Below are 19,535 nucleotides of genomic sequence, written 5' to 3' on the forward strand. Positions count from 1 at the left end.
TTTTATTGTCTTTCAATAGAAAGGGTTTAGGCACCTGATGTGTCAGTGTCCCTTGGGCTCAGGTCGTGCTGCTAGAGACCAGGATTGTGTAGATGACTTTACCAAGTCCCACCAAAGCCACAGTTACATAGAATCATAGAATGGTTTGGATTGGAAAGGACCTTAAGATCATCCAGTTCCAACTCCCCTGCCATGGGCAGGAACACCTCTCACAAACCATGTCACCCAATGCTTTGTCCAACCTGGCCTTGAACACTGCCAGGGATGGAGCATTCACAACTTCTCTGGGAAACCCATTCTAGTACCTCACCACCCTTACAATAAACAACTTCTACCTTCTATGTAACCTGAACTTCCCCTGTTTAAATTTAAACCCATCACGCCTTCTCTTATCGCTATAGCCCTTGATGAAGAGTCCCTCTCCAGCTTTCTTGTAGACCTTGATATAGGACTCAAAAAATCAAGAGTCACTAAACTCATGATGCAAACACATACACGGAGAAAATGCTGATTGTGTGATTTCTGATTCTTTGCCATTTATAACACCAGTCTTTTTGCTGCATCTCAGAGACCTAATAATTCTCTCATGGTCACATCACTCTGGGACAACAGTTGGACATGATACTACAAACTTTAACACCACTAAAAGAGTATTTCTTTTTCCTAGAGCATCCAAACCTGCTGGAAGTCAAAGTCCAGAATGCAGTGGTTCTGCTGGCATGTGGCAGTGAAGATGAGCCTGGGATTTCTGTGTCTCTTTCTGGTTTTCAACACAGGTAAGGATGATGATGGTTTGGTGCTCCTAGGGTATCTCTTTCCCAATTGCTCTCAAGGTCCCATTTTCCCATTTGTGGCAGGTTTGGTTCTTTCACCCTGCATAAGCAAGGCTGATGGGCTGGATCCCCAGGGCTGGTGCCATTCAGCAGGGCAGATCAAATGATGGCAAAGGTCTACCCTAGGATCCCATGCCATGAATCTGGAGTCAGAAATGTTTGTATGGAAAGAGACAGGGGATTAGAAGAGCTCCTACCACCTACACGGGCAGTCCAAATATAGGTTGTACAAAGTGAGAGTTGTTAATACAGTTGAGAAACACAGTACGAGGAGTCAGGATTCACAGGCTTTGTGCAACAGATTGTCTATAGGATATTTTTCACTTATATATATATAAGCAGAGAAGGAGAAAGAGAAATATATCCAGGGATCGTCCGCTGTACAAGGAATAGATTTTTTGTGCGAATAAGGACAAACACCCAGGTTTCACCATTCTACATACAAACAGCCAGACCATGCAGGCACATCTCCTCTTTCTTCTGCTGTTTGCAGATCTATAGGTTTAGTCTTTCTGAAGAGGAAGCTGAACTCAGGTTTCATATCCCCTGGTGAGAGCGCTGCCCGTCAGGTTTTAACACAGAGAGAAGCATCACCACAGCTGAGGTGAGCCCTCCTCACCACCAGATCCCAGGAGAAGACTTCTCCTGGGGAGCTTGGATAGATTGAGACACTGAACCTTCAGAGAGGGATGGGACTGTATCATTTGTTATCACTATTTCATTTGGAGAGCCTTCTGAATTATTCTTTGGATGCACCCAGATCTCCACTGATAGAATAGGGAACCTAAGCACCAAAGTCTTGCACTTCAGCACCTCCTGTGATGTCTTAATCACTGCTCTGCATCTTGCATTTGTCTGGCACAGAGTGAATCTTAGGAAGCCAGTCCAATGTCCTGATCCCAACTCCAGTTCATCCCTCTTGCAGCACAGCTCTTGAGAACAGTACTCAATTGAATGACTGCTCTGAATAACAAACATGCATGTAGCCTGTGGAGGTTTGTTTTGAGTTGGCCTTATTACACTATATTCCTTGCAGTCGATGTTGGGTTCAAGCCTAGAACAGATCTCTACAACAGTTTGATAATATTGTTTTTCTTTGGATTCTTGAGCTAAGGGGGCAAATTCAGACACTTAATCTGTTTTCTTCCATTAGCTGTCAGCTAAAGCATCTGGCTGGTCCTTTAGGACATCCTTATTTTTAGGCATCTGATGGACTACTGTTGCGCATACTCAGTGGCCTGTGTTGCAGTGCTGATATCCATCAATTTCTGAGCTATAACAAATGACAGTAGCAAAGTAACCCAGGCAGATGGCTCAATGTGGAAAACTGCTTCTCAGCCTCTTTCTTCACTTCACAGCTTCCTGCATAAGAAGAGAAAATAATAAAGAGAAGCAAGTGGCAGTGCTGGCTACTGCAGGTAACAAGCAGCACAACAGGAGGCCCTGTGTGTGGGTACTAATGGGAGTGGAGGTATTGTGCTGGGCATGGAGGTGTCAGCAGATGGGCTCCTCTCTGTGAGCTCCAATCCACCACTGCTGCAAAAGCTCCTCACCCACCCCAGGCTTTGCCTAGATCCCCTGCCCTGCCACTTTAACCTCTGTCCTTCCAGAAATCTAAAATGAAGTTTTCTCTTTTTCCTTTCTCTCCTTCCCAGCTCTTAATTCCCTTTTGTTATCCTTTTCTGCTCTTCTACACTGTGGACAAGCCTTGCTTCCAGCCCTGGGATGCAGCTTTGCTTTGAATTGGCTAAAAATAATACTGAAGTCATTGGAAAATTGTATTTATCCCCAGATTCGATTTTGTTCTCTTCTCAGCTTTCTATGCTTCTTCTTCCATGCTGCTCTGTTTTCTCTCTGTCACACACACACAGATCTCCCTCTTCTCACACACACTGCTCTGCCTCTGCGTGCCCTTATGGGAGGGAAGCAAAAGCACATCTTTGGAAATCTCAATTCAGGAAAAACAAGCAACAGTGACAGAAATCACTTGAAAAGAAGTGTGATTCAGCTGCAGCACATTTATTCTGCAGTGGCATCATAGCCATCAAGATAGCCAAAAAACAGAATCAGCTCTATATTTTCATCCCAGTTCCACACAGCACTGGGGAAGGGGGGACATTTCCTGGGCACTTTCTCCTCCTTCTCTTTTGGCAATAAATACCCATTGCCTGGCACGAGAGGGCACCCAAACTCCAGGACTGGCTCTGCTCCCTGGCATCCCCTCACGGGCATGCTCAAGGGAAGAGGTGACCAAGAGCCCTACCTCAATGTTGGCCTGCACTTGCACTGCCTGCTTGACCTTGCTATTTTCCAGACGCCTCTTTGCGCTCCTGGCATCTTTATTTCCTCACTATTTTATTATTTTTGAGTACATTCCAATACTTAATCTGCTCATTCTTTCTATTTCCCATTCTGGAAGATGTTTTCCCATATATAAACAGGGGATAAATGGCCTTTTCCTTGTGTCTTCATCCAACCAGCTGCTCAGAGAGCTCTTCTTTTTCAGAGCTGCCTGCGAAGTCCGTGGATCTGGCTGCTGTTAACCTGACAGAGCTGATCAATGGAATGCTGAACACGGTGCTCAGAGGTAACGGGACAAGGCTGGGCAGGTCACACAGGCTGTCAGCCTAGTGGTGAATGTGATAAAGGACTAAAGGTATTAGCAAGAGAACCCATAAATGCATTCTGTGTGTCTCTAGAATTAATTCCATGAGCATGTTACTCTTGCACATTTATAATGCAGTTTGTTGCCTGACATAAAGAATTTAGAAAGCAGTGTGTGTTTCTATATAGACACAACATAGTTACTTATGGGATGCCTTTAGAAAGCACTTTATAATCCACCATAGGTTTGAATTAAAAAAACCCCAAACAACAAATAATAATACAAATAATCCTTCCCTCAGTGGAAATGAGGAAGAACTGAATCTCAGGCAGCTGTATCTGCACCTCAGAAGTCTTTTAGAAATTGTATCATAGGATGGTTGGGGTTGGAAAGGACCTTAAAGCTCCTCCAGTTCCAACCCCCTGCCATGGCAGGGACATCTTCCACTAGACCAGATGGCTCCAAGGCCCTTCCAACCTGGCCTTGAACACTGCCAGGGATGGAGCAGCCACTGCTTCTCTGGATGACCTGTGCCAGCACCTCAGCACCCTCACAGGGAAGAACTTCTTCCTAATGTCTAATCTAAATCTCCCCTCTTTCAGCTTAAAGCCATTGCCCCTTGTCTTGTCCCTACATGTTCTTGTAAAAAGCCCCTCTCCTGCTTTCCCCCAGTACCCCTTTAGGCACTGGAAGCTGCTCTAAGGTCTCCCCAGAGCCTTCTCTTCTCCAGGGTGAACAACCCCAGCTCCCTCAGCCTGTCTCCTAAATGAGCTGAGTCAAAACATGCTGTTCTCATAATTGGTTTCAACCGCTAATAGCATGGGTATGTGTTTCTGCAGGTACCAAAAAGCTCTTCTCTTTGCTGAGCATCACGTCTTACAGCTCATTTGCCTTCCACAAAGAATCAGTCACCATTTATAACAGTGAGTGCCTCAGCTCTCAGTGCAGGAGCATTTTCTCTCACACATCCTTTGCACCAAGATACTGATTTTTCTCTGTCTCTCCCTACAGTTTCTAATGTGAAAAATGTTGACCCTGGCAAGTTCCCTATGCATTACTGCTACTGTTTGAACAATGTGACAAATGACTTGACAGGTGAGTACACAGCAGACACTGGCAATTGCATGTACATAAGATTAATTATTTCCTTTGGAGCTGTAAGCTGTAGCCTGAATCCTGCAGTCTCCATCCGTATGAGTAGCATCACCTTACTGAAGTACAAGCCATAACTCATGACAAGTGGCTGCTCCAAACCTTTGGGGAGGCTCACTGAACTTGGTCTCAGAGGGCTGCATCCAGCCAGCTAGACTGGAATGGAGCCATCAATTAAATGAGTGGTGTGTTTTACCCAGCTGAAAGACCTCCCTTTCCTCTTCAGAATACAAAGAGCAGTGCAGGAGACACAACACAGCCACTTTAGGTCTACGGAGATGACCCACACAAAATGAGCAATAGCTACTCTGCACCAATAGTCTCCAATAACTTCAGTGAGCCTTAGAGTGAAAAGCAAGGATTAACATGTTCATAGGGCTGTTTAATGGACTGTAAAATGCTGTTGGGCAAATCCTTCACCTACAGTCATCATTCACACCCCTGATCTCTCAGTATTTAGCATTCCAAGATGGATCTGAGTGCTTGGATTCTATGGCTGGTTAATGTAAGATATCAAGAGTAGCTCAGCAGCTGGTGATCAAAACCTGGAGCCTCTAAGCTTCATGTGATGACCACACACATGGGCCGCAATGGCTCTCATGGCTTTTCCTGGACCCACACATCTCACAAGCCTTATTCCATAATGACCTCATCTTCTTTGGAGGACAGTGGAGAAACTTTAAACTTTCTGATGAGAGCATCCTTTCAGGCAGAAAGAATTCAGGAACCAACACAGGCCTCTTGTCTGTCACTTCCTACATGAGAACTGTTACTGCCAGAACCTGTTGTAACACCATATCACCACTACCCACTGTTTTGAGTTGACAACATCATCAGTATGTCTGAAGTAAACCTCAGAGGAGACAATCAGATACCTCCTGGATGTTCCTACATGGCAGATAGCTAGGCAGTAGGTGCAGGAAGAGCATACAGGTTTTGGATCTCCTTCTGATGCTAGTGTGGATATTGTCTTTCATATATATTTCTACAGAGTATTACAGTGGCTTCTTAAGTCCTCTGCCATCCAGCAGAAACATTATGAACTTTATAGTATTTTAGCCATTATCGCGTAGAAGCATATGTCAAAAATATGATCACGTATAAAAGTGATTTTTTGACTTCTCATAAATGATAGAATATGTGTTTTCAGTCATAAACTTTCTCTGTTTTGTTGTCCAGATTTCACAGCTTTACTTGTTGATATTACTGGAAACTCCACCAGTTATCTCACAGAAATATTCAAATCCACTTCTATTCTCTCAGGTTTGCATTTCCTTTTAACATTTGCCATTGTCTTATTTGACTGATTTACTCCTGGAAACAAGCATAGAAATGTGTATAAAAGCTTATTGCTCTAATTCAGCAGCATTTTTCTTGCAAAGCAAGATTTGTAAACAAGTCTCCTTAAAGGAACAAGATACATCTATAATGTGGATATATATAACATAGAGACATGAGTGCTTCTATTAGCAACTATGCTTAGTTTGAAAGTTTGGGTGGTTATTATTTAATACTGGTATTTGGGGAATTGTGATTCCTGAAGAAGAATTATAGGCTATATTATAATAAGAAATTAATTTCCCATGTAAAAACACTTGTAAATTACAATTTAAATTACATAGAAATGTTTTCCATGGAATTATTAGCATTTGGATTTGATGCTGGTTCAAGGTTTTTACCAAAAGTCAGGTCAGAAGAAAATGATTTGTCCAGCTGCAGAAGCCACGTGTCATTTTGTGTTTGTGTTTTCAACTGTTTAAGCTAGTATCATATAAAGAAAATTGGCAGCAATGACCTGGTTTACATTTTTCTGCCTTTCAGTGCGTCAGAGCAATGATTCAGATTGTATCTACATCTGTGTGATGACAGGGCAGACAGGTAAAACTATTCCACCCCAAAATATTGCCCTACTTCTTCTCAGTGATGATTTACATTTAGAAAGAAGCCTTTCTTGATATTTGAAATCATTTCTGTTGCAGGGAGAAATCTGTCTGACTTTTGGGAAGTGCTGGAGAAGTCCCCTGTTATTAATTATACATTTTCTAGTAACACATCTTCTGACCTGGGTAAGTAAATTCAGGTAGCACTTGCAATGAATACCCTATCTTCATAATGTAAAAATATTATTTCATATTTTTATCATTACTTATATATGTGCACATTATTTTAGCTTTATCATTAAAACAGAATAATATTTTATATTACTAGATGCTTAATATAATAATATTATCATTATAAGCAAAGTTCACAAACTTATAAATCACTGGCTACAAGGCTTTCTAGTGGAGGAGCTAACAAAACATCCTGAGATGAGAGCTTTAACAGAATTCAGCACTAGGTTGGAGAGGCTCCCAGTTAACCTAAATGACATTTTCCTTAGCTCTCAGCACAAATAACCTCTACCTTCATATGAGTTACCTTCAGAAACAAGTTGGATGTATTCAGACTGTGCTGCCTGGCTCCTCCACCCAAAGCTGCCAGGTTGAGCTGCACTTCAGATGACCACATCTCATTGCTGCCCATGACTATTTCTCATTTTCAGTGCTTGAGTCAAGTGAAATCAGGGGCCAGTTTACCTGTGCTGAAAGCTTTAGGATGCTTCTCTCCTGTTCAAAACAATATCACTTTGCCAAAAATTAACTAAGAAAAGACAACTGTTGTTTCTATTCTACCAGAACCTGAATTGTTCCCTTTTTATCACACAATATGCAATGGATGGTGAGTGTTCTAACCCTCTCTTCTTACATCTCAAAGATCTAGATTCGATGTTTTCAAGTGTCATGAAATTACAGGAAGACCCAAAGAAAACAGTGGATCCATCAGCAGAACATGCGTGGACATTTAAAAGTGAGCAAATATTGTCAGACCTAAATTTATATTCTCCTTGATTAACATCTTGACAAGTGATCATGTATGTTTGCTGCTCAGTGCTGTGATGTTGAACTACAGTTACAGAGTAAGATAGAAGCTTGTCCAAAGCAGCAGCAGAGCAGGTCAGTAATGCATTGAATAGCTGGAGGATAGAAAACTATTATAAAAAAGACATTTTATTAGAAAAATAAGATTTCTAGCAAGGCAGAGAAGCAAAGAAAAAATGATTGTTGGTTTTAAAGAACAACAACAAAAAAAGACAGATTAAACTGCTTCCTCTCCTTTTTTATTATCTTTTTTCCTCTGTTTTTCTCCATCTTTGACTTTATGTGACTTTATGTGACTTTCCGTTGTGAGTACCTGAGCATTTAATAAACTTCAGTGCACTTATCTTAGCCACAGGGCTACAAGATAAGTGTTAGTCTGCCTCATTGTGAAAGCCATAAAGAAGGGTTCACACTTGCCTGCATGTAGTAGAAGCCAAGAGAAATTCAGATCTTGATTTCATGCCTCCTCATCACTTCAGCTGCATCTCTCTACAACAAAATTACTACATTATCTCTAGTCAGACTGCTGTCTTTTTATAAGCTTTTTAATTTGCTTATCAGCATACCAACCTTTATGATCTCTTCTACCCCCAAGTGTCATTCCTGCCACACGATATCATCACTTCTTAACTTTCAGTATCTGCCCTCCAGTGCCTGCTTGCTCCCCTTCACCTAAACAAGAGCTTTCAACTCTTTCCTTTGTAGTGAAGGCATTTGGGAAATAAAAAACAATTTATGAGAAGAAAAAACCTTGAATTTAGAGGAATATTTCAGTTTCTTCTTTTGTTATTTACATATTGCTCCCCAGTGTGTTGTGCTTGCTGCTAGCATGGGGTATCAGCACACAGTGCATAGCTGGTGCCCTCCCTCCACCTCTCCTGCTTCTGCAGCTACCAGGATCCCTCTTGCCCAGGAAGTGGAGGAAATCATCACCACGAGGTCCCCACCAGGGCCAAAGACGGTTGGAGTGAAAGAATTGTTTCCACCACTGCATGTGGATGATCCTGGACTACTCGGTACAGCCGGACCACATTTGACTATGGGGGGGAGCTCAACCCCATCACCAGCCCTGCAGCCCAGTCCTAGTGAGTACAGTGAGGAGGACTGACATCAACTTTACCAGCTAGTGCTGGGGTTTGGCCAAAAGTTGAAGCCACAGCATTAGGATTCCATTTAGGGAGACCCATTCTGGGTCACTAGTGAGTCAATGTGTTTATTGCACAAGTGCTAAAATCAGTTATTGGGTCCACCCTGTAGTTCCTAATTCTTTGGGGGAAAACTAAATTTTGCTCCTCATAGGTACTTCTGCCATCCAGGTCTTCCTCACATTTTGCTCCAAATTTGGTGAGCAGAGCTGTGGAAAAGCAATATGGAGCTGCTTCTCTTGGTCTCCATTTACACCCTTTCTTTAAATCCTACCTTTCGCTAGCCCGTGAACATGTCAAGATCTGGTGAAGTACAGCTTTTGTCCTTCCTTTTTCATCTTGACACTTTTATGTGCCACTAGAAGTGCTGGGTGAGGGAGCAATACTTCTCAGTAGACAGCTAAATAACAAATATCCTGAATGACATGAAACACGTGTCTTTCTGTTCTCACAGGTGACACGGATGCATTTTGGATGCAGACAGCATCTTCTCAAGAAACCAGCAAACTCATACAAACAGAGCCAGGTGAGATTGATCTGGGATAATAACAAAGTGTGTCAGATGGAACACTTATAGAATAGAAAATAGCATTTACAGAAATAGGTGACTGTAAATGTATTTATACACCAGTGTCTATGTAAGTGTTTATCAGTGGTCTGTGACTTCAGAGGGCTTTTTTCCTTCTTTATTTTTCAAAGATGTCAAGGCAAGTTCTTTTCTCTCCCTCAGATTTGCCTTCTGCAGTGCTGTCTGTGCCACCCTACAGACCTGGTGTGAGCCTGAAACTTTATTCAGCTACCAGTAAGTATGCACTCATGCACCAAAAATGGTAATATGTTTGAAACTACATCAATATATCAGGTTTTTCCACACAGAAACAAAATACATATTTCATTTACACTACTTCTTATTTATGTAAACCACTCAGAATATCTAAGGGACTGCTTCCATATTTGTTTGTGAATCATACACAATCACACACTCAAAATACACATTATACCAAGGTGATAAAACTGGCGTATGTACCCCATGTGTCAGTTTTAACATGGATTGGAGAACCTTAAAATTGATTCATTCTGAAAGAAAGTATCATGCTTTAAATCTTCCTATTGGTACAAACACAATTGTTAAGTCAGTCGATGCCACATGAAATCTACAAAATTGCCCTGAATTTAGAATCCTGCAAACTTCCTCTTGAGCTAAAGAAGGATCTTTATCCCCTAGATTTTCAGGAAGGCTCAGTTTTTCCTTTAGATAACACCAATAAGGAGTTAGAAACTAAGAGTTAATATGTTGTGCCACTCATAAGTATCATATGCTCGTGTTGGCAATCAAATGATATTTACAGATAGGTGTTTAGTAAGAAACTTTGAAAAACTGGACCTAATTCAATGCCAGAGGAGAGTCTGAACTCTGGGAGAGTCCATCACCTACTTTGGATGCTGAGCATGGATGTGTGTGTCTGAGTCCAGGCTATCTACATCCAAAGTAAGAGCAGCACTCAGGAGCACAACAGGAATAAATCTCAGCCACACGTCTCAGCCTTGGGGACAGAACACAACTATTGCAGCTCTAGGAACCAGCATCATGGACACCTAAAATCTAGGTAAAATCCACCCCATCATACAGACATCTTCAGTACCCTTGTGATCCTTCCAGCCCAGTCTGGTGTTCTCACCCTCACTGGTCACACTGGAAACTCAACCACTTGGCCATCTGAACAGCAAACAAGACACAACTGAAGTTACATTTACATTAATTACACTTCCTGATTATATGCTCCCACTAACATTGTAGTTGAGGAAATCAATTTGAGGGATACATTGGTGTGTATAGTATAGTACTGATAGCAATATGGAAAGTACATCAGTGTTACTATGATCCTATACTGGAGGAAAAATCCAGACTGCCTGCGCTGGGATACAGATAAAATCTGTGTGCCTGGACTCCAGACCTGGATTGTGATTGTCTGCTGTTTGTGCAGCAAAATAGGAAGAGAAATTTGGGAGCTACCACTGACAGTAGTGTGTGAAAACTCCTATAGTACAATTCCAAGGTCTCCTGGTATTATAACTGTGTCCTACTGCTTTGGGTGTTTAGAGCTGAGGTGGAGCTAAGAGCTCATGGGATGCTCTGGGAAAAGGCTGCTCTTGATCCCTGCACTGAAGTTCACTCTGCTGCTACCACAACTGAGTGGGAGCACAAGTCTTGTAGGTAGTGAGGACTGACAAAGGGAACTTTGGAAATCTGCCCCTCAACTGCTTATGTTTCCATGTGGTGACTGTCTAAGGGAAGCATAGTAGTGCAAAGATAAAATATGGGGCAAAATTGTAAGGGTCTTCATTTAGATTTGATACCTGAGGTGTCTTTTGAACCAGTTTAGCTCTTTAGAACTAAAATGCCAGTCAACTAATACTTGTTCAAAGCTTTGTTTGGACATATAGGAAATACAACACAAAAAAAGTTAATCATAGTAAGAACAAATAAAATCCTGAAAATTCTGAAGGGTGGTAGGTGAGGAGAGCAAAGACAAATGCTGATTGAATGGTTTGTGATGGATTAATAGGAAACATGGAAAATAACCCGCACCATTCTGTTACTGTCAAAGGAAATCTTGGGTCTTTGATATGGATTTCTAATAAATATAACTAAGAAAACTGCTGCTGATGTTTTGCTTGTCAGAACAGGAGAGGTAAGGTGAAACCTTGAGCCTCAGCAGCAGGTTTTCACATGAATGGAAACTCTGCAGCCTCATGGTCCTTCCCTGCTATTTGAAAAGCATTTGGAAAGTCTTTGAGAGCATCCAGCTCGGTGGGGCATTCATTGTCAAAAGTAAATAATGTTATCAGAGGTAAAAATGCTGACCATGGAAATCAAGGTGCGACAACAGCATCAAGTGATCGTAGAAACACAAGTCCTGCAGAAAGGCAGCATCAAGGAAGAGGGGGAAGAAACTATTGCCTGGGAGGGCAGAGAGCTATGCAGTAAAAAACCTATCCGCTGAGACACGTTTCAAAGGAGAAGACTCATAGGTCCTGAGCCAAGGAGCAGTTCTAGATGTAAGGGAGATTTTGAACCATGTATATAGGAAGGCAAATATTGTTTTTTATCTTTCTTTCATTTTATTTCTGTTTAAAGAAGAGCTCAAAATACCAGAGTCCTCACCCCCCCATGCCATACATTGGTTGTATAAACAAAATGAGTTGATGTCACATCACACAAATATAGTTTGACTTCTTGACACTCTTGATGGTGTGAAGAATTTCAGCTGAACTAGGCCTTATTGGGAGATCTATCTTGATCTTACCTTGATGGGAGCAGAAGAATACTCTATGGTAATTCTCATCACCAAAACTTCTGCACAAAACCCAAGTTCTCTGTATGTCTAATGTGTGTACAGTCCAGTTTGCACACTTGCCAATGTGGGCAACACTATAGACGCTGTAGAAACACAAACTGGGAACCAGCCTCTTTTGAACAGGCTGGGAAACATGGATTTCAATAAGACCAAGGAATGGAGTCATTAGTGCTTCCCCATTGGAAACCAGGATGGCAGAGATTGTCTACCTGCATATATCAGTCATGCGTTTGGGGAAATAAATTGAACAGTGGGATCGTAAATCAATGCAGGGCATCCACAATACTCTGAAGTCTGAGACAGTATCCCAAGAAGTAATTTCTTAAGTCACAAAAGCTTATGTGAACTGATAAAATATGCAGCTGTGCATATTGGAGCACACAGGGAGGGATATTGTAGGTTTGAATTATTCACAGTAGCCATAGCCTTGCTTTTCACTGGCAGCAAAATTTAATCTCAGTGTCAGAGAGATGTGATACTGAGTTAACAATGGAAAAGTCTGTTTACTGCAGCAAGAATTGGTCACTTCTCCATCCGTGACAGTAACATGGTAATTTCAAACAGACAAGAGCAGAGCTTTGCATGGGGAGCTGTGGTTCCTTGTTTCCTGGCCCCTTTAAGGTGACTCAATTCCTTAGGAAAGAAAATTCATAGAAAATAAGATTCTGAAAGAAACTCTCACTTTTCATTATTTTTTTAAATTTCTATCCAAATCTGTAGGACATTGTGAATTGGATAAAAAAAATTACATTTCACAGTAGAAATTAATTACAGAAGAGATAAAACATTTCTATGAAGCACTGAAAATTTTAATTTCAACAATGATGGGAGCATATTACCCAAGCCAAATAAAATTAAATATAACATAATTGACAAGGGTTTTCAGCATTAAATAAATACAGCATTATGTAAATGCAGCATTAATTTAAAATCAAGTGATTGTCAAAAATGAAAACCAATTTGTTTAACTTGCAGCTTTTCTGTTTGACTTCTCTTTCCTGCATAGATGAGTCCAAATTGAAACTGCAGTTGTTCAATTTGCATTTAGTTAAAGCTGAGTTTCTGCTGGAAAACATAGCTTGCATGAAGTATTTAACACCTGTTAGGCAGGAGAGCAAGTACCCACTGCAGTGGAAACTGAGATTCATTGGAGGGTGGCCGTTAGCAAGTTTTAATTATTCACAGCAATTCTACATTACTTTCAATGGGCAACTTTTATTAAAACCTCATTGCTTCACACTCTGATATTCAGTTCTTAGCATGCAGAGTGTTTTTAAGCACCATGGAGTGGGAAAAAATCAAGGTGTGTCAAATGCTATTCAGTGGACAAAGCCTAATCCTAATGACATTTATGATACGTTGTTGAGATTAACAGAAATGGCCTCCCTCTTGCCCATCCTTGACTTACTTATTATTCCTGATATTTGTGCAGCGCCTCTGACACACAACCAGCTTGCAGAGGGGCCCGTGAGTTTGGGAGCATCAAGTGTCTGTCCATTGTTCCAGGACTTCTGCTACCTTGGGCAAGTACTGGCAGGAGAAAAATGGGATCATAGTGATCTCTTTCAGGTTGGCAGAGCCTTTATTTTCCTCCTGCCCATGAATGCCATTTTATATTAAACTTCTTGTCAGCACTAGACAACTCAACCTTATTTCAACAGAACTTCATTAGTCCAAATTTAACCCCCGTAACCTCTCCTATCACATAACATAAGATGGCCCAAAGCTATAAAGTATGTGAGACATGTGAAACGGGAAATGCAATTCCACTGTCTAAAGGGATTATTCTCTGCAGGTAGGGCTCTTTATCTGCACACGGCCAAAGCCTGCTGGTAGTTACGCAAATTGCAAACCCACACTGCAGTCAACCTTCACCCTGCACATTCAGGATCTTCCACCCCAGTGGGTGCATATGACGTCCACATGATTCAAATGTGCCCTCTCACAGCCTGGTCCCTGTTACCTTCTCAGAACACCAGCATGATGCTTACAGATATGTCCCTTACATTTGGAGTGCTGGTTTAGGAGAGACATCCCTTTGGAAGGACTGCTGTATGCAGCGGACAGCACGATGTGTGTACCTGCAGCTCCCCAGGGTCAGATGTGATGCCTTGCAGGGCAAGTGGCGCTCACTGTAGTGACCCAAAGCGTATCCTCACATGCAGCACCTCCTCCTCAGTTATTATATAATGATGGATTTTATTATAAAATTATATAACAATATAATAATATATAATATATTATAATAATATAATATTGTTTACTAAATATGCAAAGCAGATATAGTTACAGACCTGTTTTAGCCATGCCCTGGCAGTCTTTTACCATATTGTAAATATTGTATTTCTTTTTTCTAGCAAGTCCTTTGATTCTGCCCTATCATAATGGTTCCTAAGGTGCAAGATGATCTGTGACAGGCACTGCTTTGGAGAAGACAAGACTAGTAAATGTTAGGTTTTTCTCTTAATATGATGACAAAAAGCCCTGATATGCTGAAAAGAGCTTCAGGTGTGCCTTACTTTTTCTTAATTTCCCCCTTCCTCCTTCTCAATTTCACCTTGCCTAGTTTTTCTATAACAGAAAGGGAGTCTGAAGAGAGATTGTATTTAGCACTGAAAAACCACATAGCAATTCAGGATTTTGTTATAATCTACTGTCACCCACTCTGTTGTATTGCTTTTCCTGCAGTCTGGCACAGCTGCATTTGTTGCTGGGATGAAATGTTTGGTGTTCAAATGTTTATCTCTTGCTGCTTATGGCAGGAGATTCAATGAACAGAGTAAACTAGATATTGTCATTTAGGTTGGCTCAAAAGAGGGGAAGAGGGAGGTCATTGCCAGGTACACCATTTCCTTTCATTTTTCTCAAGTTAAAGTAATATAATGGTAGTCACTTGAAGGAAAATACACTGCTTCAACAGCTGGTTCCTGGCAAACAAATAGTGAAGTGGAGAAATTTCACCCACCTTTCTCTCACTGCAGGAAAAGATTGACCTTTTCTTCTCTCATTACTTGTCAGTTTTAATGAAACCTGTAGGAATGTATTTATCCAGAGAATCTTTACCTCTCCCTAAAAACTAGGCTGAAATGAGCTTTTTATTCAAGTCACTAGAAGCAAGAAGGGGAAAACTGACAGACAAGAGAGAAAGCCGTAACCTCTGCATAAATCACGCTTATTTTGTTAATGAGGCTAAAAACCAAGTGATGGTGAGAGCAGTGAGAGTCTGTTTGTTTATTAGCTCAGTCATATTTAATCTAGGATTCAGATTTAAAGGGTGGGTGTAGGGAAGCATGTGGAGCTGGAAGTTAGTTTTTCATTGAAGGAGCATATGCATAAAGAAACTACCAAAGGTGACAAGTGTACAGCGCTGTTCTTTGTCTTGCTATTTTGCATTGTGGAAAGCTGATGCTGCAGTGGCAACTAAATCTCAGCCTAAACAGGTAATAATAAATAAACTGCATCTTGAGTGTTGTTCCTTATAAATAAAAGCAATGTGGTTTTAAGTAACTCACCAGTAATGATAAATAATAATGAGTTGAACAGAATATTTGGGCTTTCATTCAAGCAACTGCCAGGCTGCATGTATCTGCCTCACCCAGATTTGATTTTAAGACACCTATATGGGCATATTAACCTGCACGTTTCTCATAGCCCAGATAAGGCACTACAAGACATTTAATGGGAGAAGCATCTGAACTAGTTCAGAGCTGTGTTTTTCTCTAGGGTGTTCACAGGCGATGCTCAAAGACTTCCGTGTGACCTCACCTCCTGTCACTCTTCTAGTGCAGAAGATCAATCCCTGTGTGATGGAGCTGTGTAGGTTTTTCCAGCTGTGCCTCTGTGTTGGCCAGAGAAGATATTCCAGGAAGGAAGGCATGAGGTAAAGCCTGGAAATAGCTTTTTTCTTTCTCTCTGTTTAAAGTGCTCCATCAGGCTATTTTCAAATGACAGTTTTCAATCACTAATGTTTATATTTGAGCATCTGTAGCTACTGTCTGAGACCCAAATGACCAAGATCTAGCTTCCAGTATTCAAACTACATGAATAATGCTCAGCTGATTTTTTTCCACATATCTAATGGCATCATCAAGCTCAAACTCTCTCTATTTCCATATTCAATATTAGCGGTATGACGTGCATACAGCTGTGCTCATGAAAGATAACATCTCAACTACACCCTTAGGTACTGTGTCGAATACTATTCTTGGTTCTTGAAAAATGCAAATTATGTCTGTGCAAGAGTCAAAAGAGTTGCTTACTCCCAAAGTAAGTACATTTTCTCTTTATATCTGTCCATAATTTACTATGACAGTATAACAAATGTTTTAGATATCCACAGAGCATTTCCTGTTTTTCATCAAACAGCTCTTTTTACTGATAATGATTTTTTAAGGTATTAAAAATTTAATCTTCATGTATGTTTTTAATATTTTCCTTGTAAAACCTCTTCTGATGACAGTGTTTTTTATGTCTTTCCAGCACTAAAACAAAAATGCCTTAAAAACATCTGTACATCGGTCTAGAGCACTGGGGAATTATCCTGTGGATTGGAAGATCGTTGGCAGTTTTAGTTGTCTCCTTAGTGTAAAAATGAGGATGAAACCTGTTATTTGCAAATATTTATAACAAGGCAAGCTATTAACCATATGCTAACCTAGAAATGTGTCTTCCATTAAGGCATTGCAAAATTAATGTGTAAAAACAGATGTATTTTATACAAATGATGTAACTGCAATAAAAGAATTGAAAGGCTTTTAAAAATTGGATTTTATAAAGGGTATTTATGTGGTTGGGTAGTGAATGCAAAGAATTCATTCTAGTTTTATTTACAAATAAGAGAATCACAATTAATGAATACAAGGTAATTTAAAAGCAACCTGAAATACTGAAGACAAAGAGGGTTTTGCCTGGGGTTGAACATATGCAGATTATCAACTATTCCAAATCAAGAGTCTCCCATTACTTCAGCACCTAAAGTGCAGATTCACCAAGTAAATATTCACACCTCTTGTGCCTGCACCCAGTGGTAAATCTGTGTGAATTCACCAAGATCACTCCTGCCTTAAGTGCACATCTGGTGAACTAAAAGCAGCTCTAAAAAAGAATAACCAAATTGCACCACACTATGTTTTTCCTACACTGAAGCAATGTGATGCTGCTATTGACCCAAAATACATCATGAAACTATTAACATTTCAAAGAAAATGCGATTATTTGCACTACAGCTGGTGCACATTGATGTTTCATTGAAGAAATATGTGTTCAAAGTAATATAAAGCCAAAAAGAAAGGTTGTATCATAAGGAATTCTACCCCCGGGGAGAGGGGTGATGCAGCATCCCTCTTCCAAAATACATTTCCCTGTTGTGCCCAATAGTATGAGGGAAGCATTTCTGTTATATCAAAGAGCAGGATAGACTGGAGTAGCACCAATTACAGTTGATACCAAATGTTAGCCAGTGGAAGAGAGGAATATCAATACAAAGAGTATATGAATTGGGAATATTAACATGGCCATGGTACTGCAGTGCTGTGAAGAAATGTCATTCTGTATTCTGCTGTGAGGAGCTGAGTGAATTGCATCTTTGTGCAACAGATTTGCCTTTAAATCTCACAAAATCACCTTAAAGCCCGAAGACATGATTAAAGAAAAAACCCACCTATATTATTTCATACATTTTTATCATTAAGTTTTTGGAGAACTCAGGCAGAAGGACATGGAAACAAGAACATAAAGGCAGGAAACAATCATTAAAGTCAGTTTGACTTTGTATCAAAAAGAAAAGCATTTTGGGGAAAGGCTTCCCTTTTTAAAGAGTGTTTTATTATTAGTTTAATAAGTTTAATCAGCTTTGAGCTGTAGCACTGGTCTCCAAGCTAAAGGGCACTTCTGTGTTTAGAAGAAATCATTCTGTGTTTTTCCTTCAGGAATACAAGTCCTCGGACAGAGTGCTAGCCTGTGTAGTGCAATAGGTTGTACCTGAGCCATGTCTGGCACTGGGGGTAGGTCACAACCATCTCCACTCTAACATCCTGGAAAGGCCTGAGATCTACTGCCCAAAGCATGTTCATGGGGACAGAATTAGAAGGTATCACATGGTAATGGGTATCTTGTGAAAGGATTAATGGTACCTGTCCTGAATGGCAACCTTCTTGTCACAGTTATGTTAGACTTAGGTTTGGCTTTCCCAGGGGAATAATGAAAGTTAATGAGAAAAACTTCAAAATAAGAGAAGGAATGAAAAAGCTCCATGAAAAAAGTGAACACATTGGCTGCACTAAGAAAACATATTTGTTTCCCATGTTCCAGGGTTTTCAGTCCCGAGAAACCTCTATGAATGTTTGTCAGAAGTACAGAAATGATGGTGGCATATGGACAAACCAGCACCTCAGCAGTCTCGTGTTTATTATTATGCTCAGTCAAGCCCCCTATGATTTGTCCAGCTGAAAATGTTCTTCCAAGCAGTAAAAATGCTCTTTGGGCAATCCCTGGATCCTGCAAATGGAGACGCCAAAACCCACATGAAAATGAATTTTTATATCATTAACACATAATTTCTGCCATGTTTTCTGTAAAGTTCCTTGGTAAGGCTGGTCACAGAAATAGTGTCTGGACCCTGTCATTCCGTGTCAACATGTCAGTACTGAATCAATAGATCATCACTGAATCACAGAATAGTTGAGGTTGGAAGGCCCTTCAGGACGTCATTTGGTCCACTCCCTCGGCCCAAGCAAGGCTACCTAGAGCCTGTTGCCCAGATGTCCAGTGACTGCAAATGTCTGTGATTCCAAAGCCATGTCTGCATGGCTTTGGAATATCTCCAAAGGAGGGGAGGGAGAAGGAGGCTCCACAAGCAATCTGGGCATCCTGTGTCAGTGGTTGGTCACCCCCTCAGTAAAAAGGCATTTCCTGATGTTCAGAGGGAACCTCTTGTCATGTCACTGAGCACCGTCTCTTCGCGTATTCATATACATTGATTAGATCCCCCTGAGCCTTCTCTAGGTTGAAGAGGCTCAGCTCTCAGCCCCTCCTCATATGAGAGATAACAACTTCTGCTTTCAGACAGAAATTAGTCCTTTATTCATCCTTATGGCCCTTCCCTGGATTGTCTCAACTTTGTCCATGTGTGTCTCATACTGAGGAGCCCAAACCTGGACACCTATACTGATAGTCACTGGCCTCCAACCAGACTTTGTGCTGCTGATCACTACCCTCTGGCCCTCTCTATTCATCCAGTTTTCAACCCATGTGACCAGGCTCATTCAGCCCATATAACAACAGCTTCTCTAGGAGGATCTTAGCGGAGAAAGGTCAAAAGGGTTTCTGAAGGTCTTGGAGGACTCAAGCCTCCTGTCCATGTATGTATTTCTACAATTTCCAGTTTGTGGACTTCTCACTTTTCCATGCTAAAACTCAGTGGACAGTTTGCCTTTGTTAATGTCATTTGTGAAGGGCTGTGGTGTCTGACCCTGGCAGAAAGCACATCTTCCCAATGAGGAGAAGCTTTCCCAAAGCTCACTACT

At 40.9% G+C, this 19,535-nt stretch overlaps 1 protein-coding gene across 1 annotated transcript; it reads left to right on the top strand.

Moving 5' to 3' along the window:
* Positions 1-700: 700 nt before the first annotated feature.
* HHLA1 (HHLA1 neighbor of OC90) lies at positions 701-16,535 on the top strand. The gene is made up of 15 exons (XM_034069747.1): positions 701-776; positions 2,192-2,251; positions 3,340-3,420; positions 4,278-4,361; positions 4,450-4,533; positions 5,770-5,853; positions 6,412-6,468; positions 6,570-6,656; positions 7,345-7,437; positions 8,399-8,524; positions 9,108-9,179; positions 9,384-9,455; positions 15,736-15,892; positions 16,196-16,278; positions 16,492-16,535. The coding sequence occupies exons 1-15, from the start codon at positions 701-703 to the stop codon at positions 16,533-16,535; spliced, it is 1,260 nt and encodes a 419-aa protein (XP_033925638.1).
* The last annotated feature ends 3,000 nt before the right edge of the window (positions 16,536-19,535 follow it).

The sequence above is a fragment of the Melopsittacus undulatus genome, chromosome 1, assembly GCF_012275295.1.
Source record: "Melopsittacus undulatus isolate bMelUnd1 chromosome 1, bMelUnd1.mat.Z, whole genome shotgun sequence".
NCBI lineage: Eukaryota > Metazoa > Chordata > Aves > Psittaciformes > Psittaculidae > Melopsittacus > Melopsittacus undulatus.

Excerpts from the sequence above, each read along its gene's own strand:
- HHLA1 (XM_034069747.1), top strand. The coding sequence starts at position 701 with ATGCAGTGGTTCTGCTGGCATGTGGCAGTGAAGATGAGCCTGGGATTT. Across the intron at positions 6,657-7,344 it reads TAACACATCTTCTGACCTGG|ATCTAGATTCGATGTTTTCA; the intron begins GTAAGTAAATTC and ends TACATCTCAAAG. Across the intron at positions 16,279-16,491 it reads AAGAGTTGCTTACTCCCAAA|CACTAAAACAAAAATGCCTT; the intron begins GTAAGTACATTT and ends ATGTCTTTCCAG.